This window comes from Orycteropus afer, unplaced genomic scaffold (assembly GCF_000298275.1).
Source record: "Orycteropus afer afer isolate SDZICR_OR568_19922 unplaced genomic scaffold, OryAfe1.0 scaffold00434, whole genome shotgun sequence".
Classification (NCBI taxonomy): Eukaryota; Metazoa; Chordata; class Mammalia; order Tubulidentata; family Orycteropodidae; genus Orycteropus; species Orycteropus afer.
The window spans coordinates 991,567-998,878 of NW_006922021.1; the positions used below are offsets into that span (position 1 = coordinate 991,567).

The window sequence follows — 7,312 nt, forward strand, 5'->3', positions numbered from 1 at the left end:
ACCCACCAGCCACTCCTTGGAAGGAACACTGGGCAATCCACTTCTGTAAAGATTAACCACCTTGTGGGTCGCTATGAGTTGGAATCGACTCGATGGCAGTGAGTTTGGTTGGTTTACACATAGGTTTGGGAGATGATATTGTTACATATATATTTGTATGTGCTATAAAAATATCCATATGTGATTTAAACATAATTGGAAGCAAAGTTAGGATGACTTCTTAGCCACAAATAAGCACCTTGAGGGAGTGGGTCATTGGGCCTTTGGGCTGGGGACCATGGTCATAGGCCACATCAAGCTCAGTTGGTACAACATGATATACGAAAATATTGTTCTACATATTACTTTGGTGAGTAGCGGGTGGGGTCTTAAAAGGTTGCAAGCAGTCATCTCAGTGGCAACTATTGATCTCTCCTTGTCTGGAGCAAACCAAACCAAACCAAACCAAACCAAATACACTGCCGTGGAGTCAGATTTGACTCATAGCAAGCCCTCTTTGGATTTCTGAGGGGGTATCACTATGGAAGTAAACTGCCCAACCTTTCTTCTGAGGAGTGGCTGGTGGATTTGAACCGCCAGCCTTCTGGTTAGCAGTCAAATGCCTTAGCCACAAAGACACATGGCAACAATTAGTCCAAAGAACTAATGGACCATGAGAACCTCAACCTATATGATCCTGAGGCCAGAAGAACAAGGTTGTGCCCAGGTACCAATGGCAACTACTCAGAAAAGGATCAAAATTGGAGTTCCTGTATAGTATGGGAGAAAAATGTGGAAGAAAACTCAAAATCATAAAAAAAAAAGGACCAGCCTTACTGATCTGATAGAAACAGGTGAAATCCTCCAGATTACGGCCCTGAGTCACCCTTTGGGTCTGGAATTGAACTCATTCCCATGGCTTAACTCTTAGCCAAACAAAAGACAGGCTTACAAGCTGGAGCTGACTTGACAGCACCTAACAACAACAACAACAGAAGCTGAAAACCTACACCAGGGAGATGCACCCCTTAGAACCCTCAACCATGGGAGATCAGAAGGGCAACATTTTCACAAGGAGAAAATTAGAAAGGCAGGGATGCATAGTCAAGAAGGACACAGGGAAATGGTAGCCACAGGTTAGGAAGTGGGAGGTGAAATGTTACACAGTGGGGAATGTAACAAGTATCACAAAACAAAATGTGTATATGAATTGTAGAATGTAAAATTAATTTGCTTTGTAAAATTTCACCCAAATCACACACACGCAAAAAATATATGGACCTTAGTTAATAATAATGAATTACTACTACTTCATTAATTATAACCAATGTACCATATTAATGTAAGATGTTATAATAGAGGAAACTTAGTATGAGGTATAGGGGATCTCTCTACATGATCTTTGCAATTTTTCTGTAAATGTAAAATTGTTCTAAAATAAATGGGTCATTAAAAATATATTGCCCTTGACTCCAAGAAACACATATTCTAGTGGAAAAAGAGGACTGCCCATCAATAGTTAAAATACAATGTGGTAAGTACTATAATAAAAACCAAACTCACTGCCATCGAGTTGATTCCGACTCATAGAGAACCCCATTGGGTTTCTGAGGCAGTAAATCATTATGAAGTAGATTGTCCCATCTTCCTTCCGTGGAGCGGCTAATGAGTTTGAATCCCCAACCTTCTGGTTAGCAGTCAAATGCCTTAGGCACTGTGCCACCAGAGTTCCTTAAGTACTATAATAAATAAAAAAACCAAACCCATTGCCATTGAGTCAATTCTGACTCATAGTGACCTCCACTGGGTTTCTGAGATGGTAAATCTTTACAGAAGTAGATTGCCCAGTCTTCCTTTCATGGAGTGGCTGGTGGGTTTGAACCACCAACCTTCTGGTTAGCAGTCAAATGCCTCAGGCACTGCACCACCAGAGCTCCTTAAGTACTATAATAGGGATGCTAAGAAGTACTATGGTGGCATGAAGGATTATGTGCTTCAAAAAGAAGGTAATATTTGAGCTGTGCTTGAACAAAGAGTAAGATTCAGCTCTGTGACAATGTAGAGAAAAAAAGTGTTTCAGACAGAACAGCATGAGTAAGGGATCAGAGGCAGGATAGTTGTGAAACACTAAAAACTGCAATGCTGCTACTAAGGCTTACAGCAAAGGGCAGAGGTTAGAGATAAGGCTGAAGCATCTTATATTCAAAACAAATGTTCAAAATATGCTGAAACTGCTGATGTGTTTTTGAAGCACACTTCACTTACTTAGAAACACACAGTTTTGATAAGCTTCCAATATTGCCTGCACATTTAGTCACTTTATTTATCCAGAAATTCTTTTTTATCATCACATATAGGACTCTCTCTCTCTCTCTCTCGCTCTCTCTCTCTCTCACACACACGCATATATATATATTTAAGAAACTTTTTAATATATCTCAAAATACTTGTTTATTATTTGCAACTCGATGGCAAACAACAACAACAGCATTTGCTAAGGCATCATAATTAAAAAATATCACACTTTGCATAGTATTTTCATTGAATGCAATATGATAATGATGTTCAGAAAAATAAGCTATAAAACAGTGATTCATTATCATCCAGACAATAGCCCACCTTAGTTGCTTTACTGAGGAATATAATTCAGGTTCTAAGAATTGTTCTTTCATTTGCCACAAGCAAAGTAAATGTGTTCAAGTGTCACATCATTTAAAGCAATGTTAAGCATAAATAAATCTTGCCAATAGACCTGTTGTTAACACCTAAAATGCATCTTAATACCTACTATTTTTCATTCTGGTGCATGCAGCACTCTTATTCATCCAAAACTGTGTATATAATCTGTGATGGTTAAGGTTGTATGTCATCTTGGCTGGGCCATGATTCTCAGTGGCTAGGCAGTTATGATGTAGTCTGGCAGATACATAATGATGAAGTCATTCCCAATTTTGTGATCTGATATAATGCAATCACCTCCATGATAAGATCTGATAGAATGTAATTGTTTCCATGATGAGATCTGCTGTGAACAGCCAATCATTGAAAGGGAGGTTCCTTGGGGGTGTGGCCTGCATCCTATATATGTGGACATTCTGGCAAACCTTTCTGATTTTTTGCTTACATCTGGCTCATCATCATCTGACTTCTGTTTCTCGGGATTTGAGCCAGTGGCCTGCTGGCCTGCTGTATTGCTTGCCAACCTTGGGATTCATTAACCTCTGCAGTCTGTGAGCCATCATGGCAATCTGCTATCTGACCTGCTGGTCTTGGGTTCATCAGCTCCTGTAGCTACACGAGTCAAGAGAAGCCTCCAGACTGGTGTCTGAGCCACAGACTTGGGACTTGCCAGACTCTGCAACCTAGTGAGCTATTTCCTGAGATAAATCTCTCAGATAGATAGATAGATAGGGATACAGATATCAATATAGATATATAAGCTTCATTGGTTTTGCTTCTCTAAAGAACCCAGCCTAAGACACTAACATTGCTTAATAATTTATTTGCCCAATTCAGTGTCACAGGTAAGGTTTGATGAGCTAGAAGTAATTGTTATAATCAGTTGAATGAAAACTTTCACTACTTGGATATCAAAAACAATTATGCCTCCTTTTTCTATGAAGAAAAGATTTTTTTTTCCTGAGAAATGAAGTTTAAGAAAGATTAATTGCAAGAAGGATGTAATGGTGGTGTCTGACTTCCTCTAACTTCACCAGAGGGGAGGAGGATCAAGATTCACAGTCCAAGGCAGATTCCTATGAGGCAGAAGTTAGACATGCTGCCACCTGCCAACTTTTTACCAACTCTGAAGCCCACTGTCTCTACTATGGCACTCTTTTAATTCTCTGTCGGGCTCCATAATCCATTGCAGTGGCCACACTGAATTCATAGACAATAATCACAATTATGGGTATTATTAGGGAAGTAATAGGCTACAATTCAAGATCAGGAACCCTCAGGACAGTTCTTAGATCAGGACAGCCTCCCCTCAGCCATTCCTGCCATGGTTGGGCAAGTGTTACAAAACTCTCTAATGTGTACTCAGAGAGGCATCTCACAAAGCCAGCAAGCCTCCTGCCTGAAGACACTCAGCTTTCTCGCTCTGTGAATTGGGAAGCCCACTTTTCTGTCTTGGACCAGTCTCTTCGTTCTGCTGCCTTTGCTACCATTTTTCTGTCACTGCTTCTCACCATCTCTGGTGTCACAACATGCTGTCTCCTGGGTCAAGGATGTTCAGTTCAGGGATCTTGGGCTGTGTACCACTCCTGGCTCAATTTTCTTGATAACAGTGAGATTACCCTTTTTTTTTTTTTTTTTTTGCCACTGGGATGGTTTATTCTAAGCACAGTAGCATGGGAAACTGGCCTATCCCCACATTAGTGTTCCGTGCACCTTATTTGCATGGTCCCACTTACACAAAGGAGTCATGCCACTTATTTACATTATTAGCAAGCTATCTAATCCCCTTGGTGGACCTCCAGCAACTGACATTTGCATAGTCCTACCCATCTGTTTGGTGGGAGTTACAAAGATTATGGCTAGAAGGTCTATATGAAATAATTTATTGCACTGCAATAGTAGACCTGGGCAGCATTTAGGAGAAAATAGGTTCCAGTCTTGGTTCTAAGAAATAGACATATATAGGTTACTTTACCACTTGGGACCCAGTTGCCAATTCCTATGAGATTGTCTTCAATTACCTCTTACTAGATAATGGTTTACAATCTTAGCATATCTAGGAAAGGGGAAGATGTGCTTACTGTTATGGATTGAATTGCATCTATTAGAAAGTTATCGATGAAAGTTATGCTGAAGTCTTAATCTCTGTACTTGTGAATATGGAAATAGGGTTTTCTTTTTTATGTTAATGTGGTCATACTGGAGTGGGGTGGGTCCTAAATTTAATCTCTTCTGAGTGGTGCAGACACAGAAGGGAGAAGATAGATGCTACACGAAAATGCATCTACAAGCAACCAAAGAAGGCCAGGAAATGCCCAGTGTTACAGAAGCAGAAAGAAACAAGGAGCTTCCCCTAGAACTCACAAAGAGCTTAGCCCTAAATTCGCACTTCTTAGCCTCCAAAACTGTGAAACAGAAAATATCTGTTCCTTTAAAGCCATGTATTTGTGTGTGTGTGTGTGTGTGTGTGTGTGACAACAGCATTAAATAACTATGGCACTTCCCAAGGATTAATTCTGTACTGTAAGGAAAAAAGACTAGAAGCGCATGCTATTTTCTATACAGAACAGATCTCTTTCCTTTTATGCCTTAAAATTCCTACCTCTTGGGAGAACTACTTTTATTTTGAGAGAGAGAGAGAAATCAACACATTTCAATGTTTATTATAAAAAACACAAGTAGATAGATATAGATACAGACATAGCCGGTCCATTAAAATGATAGGGAGTAAAAGCAATAAAGCATTAATTCTGATTTTCTATAAAATAACCTATTACAAAGCAAAATCACAACTAAGCTACTATAAAGTGTGTATTGCTTATGATAGATACATACAAGCTAAAGTCTACCCCTGTGTTTACTATTCTAGTGTATCATATAGTTTAGGTGTCAGTTGTTTACTTGATCTGGTATTTATCAAAGGCATTACCAAAGAGTTCCTTCTCTGTTTAAAGACTTTTTCTTTCCATCCGAATAATTACTATGCACCAAATGAATTCCATTAACCAGGATATAGTGGCCAAGTCCAAGTATATGAAAATTTTAAGATTGAAAAGTTGATTACTACAAAATGTATTTGACTACCATAAGAGTTCATACACAGAAAAGTTATTTTAAGCAAACTGATAAACAAATGAAAAACTCTCTAACTTAAAATACTTAACTTAGGATAGAAGAAAAGGTAGTAAATATAATTTTAAAATATTTATACATAACACATGGTTCTCTAATGCAAAATATTTATCTTTTTTATACATTTGTATGTGAGTTTGACAAATATGCTCATATAAAAATCACAGAGAAGACCCTCTCTCAACTAGAACAAGAGAAGAATGTCTTTAACCTCCTAATATTGCCTTCTCTCCACTTTTCTCATGGAACCATTTTTTTGTGAAGTATACCATAAAATATAAAAATGGTGATGAATATGATTTTTATTGATGACAAAAAAGATGTACATTTGGAATACTTTCATATTTGTCAAATTGATTTCAAACATATTGAGTCATTCAACTCTTGTAAAAACTCTTGAAATAAATAGGTGAAATTTTATCATCTCCATTTTATACTAGAGAAAGTAGATAATCATAGATCATAGATTCATAGAATAATAAATGAATAAAAGATGACAGTTTTTTTTTAATTTGGAACAAGATGAGAAGAATGAAAGTAGATTCCATATATTCCATATCATCACTGTAGGAAATTGCTTGCAAGGATGATATCACTATGAAATATAAGCATAATTTTCTGAAATTGTAAACTCATTATTTCAAGTATTTTCTAAAGCTAACATTTCTCTAATTCCCTGAACATATTCCTTTTTACCTTTCAAGTGCATTTTGTTGTTGTTGTTATGTGCCGTCGAGTCAGTCCCAACTCATAGCCAACCCTTCCTTGGGTTTCCGAGGCGGCACCACTATAGAAGTATATGGCCCAATCTTCCTTCCGAGGAGTGGCTGGTGGGTTTGAACCGCCAGCCTTCTGGTTAGCAGTCAAGTGCCTTAGGCACTACGCTACTAGAGCTCCTTCAAATGCATTTTAGGGCAAGATAATTTAAAAGACAGGAGGAATAAATTTCACCTATAGGAATCCACTTAGCATTTGGTTAAATTCTTCTTGAGTTGCATAGATTTTTAAAAAATCAATATACATCACAACAGCTAAACTTAAAACGGTACTTTCATTACTTGCGAATGAAATATTTAAGAGTGCAATTACCTGTAACTGTTAATTCAGTAGTTCTTCTCACAACAAAACCTCCATATTTTAATTCACAGGTATAATTTCCAATGTCATCTTCTCTGACTTCTCTTATAAGCAGGGTATCTCTTTTGAACACGATACTTGGCCTCCAAGTTTTTGTCCTACATTCCTACATGAAAAACATAAAAAGTTTTGGTAGTGCACATAGTAACTGAAGTATAGAGAAAAGTATTTTAATTAATTAAACCAAAAGGTACCAAATTTATGCTTTAAAAGGTGTAATGAGCTTGAAATTAATGGTAAAGATTTTCATTCTGTTTTCAAATCTTCAGAAAAGCAGGCATATGTATAACCTCAATTTGAAGAGTATTTTTAGCAAGATTCATTTTATTAACGTCTCTGATCAGTGTCTCTGAACCAACCATGTATTGATTAATTACATCATAGA

General features: G+C 37.5%; 1 protein-coding gene across 1 annotated transcript in view; it reads right to left on the bottom strand.

Moving 5' to 3' along the window:
• IL1RAPL1 (interleukin 1 receptor accessory protein like 1) overlaps positions 1-7,312 on the bottom strand; it is a 1,063,022-nt gene that overhangs the window by 882,611 nt on the left and 173,099 nt on the right. The window contains exon 4 of the mRNA XM_042782732.1: positions 6,880-7,033. Coding sequence (XP_042638666.1) covers positions 6,880-7,033 — 154 coding nt within the window. The remainder of the gene's footprint in view (positions 1-6,879; positions 7,034-7,312) is intronic.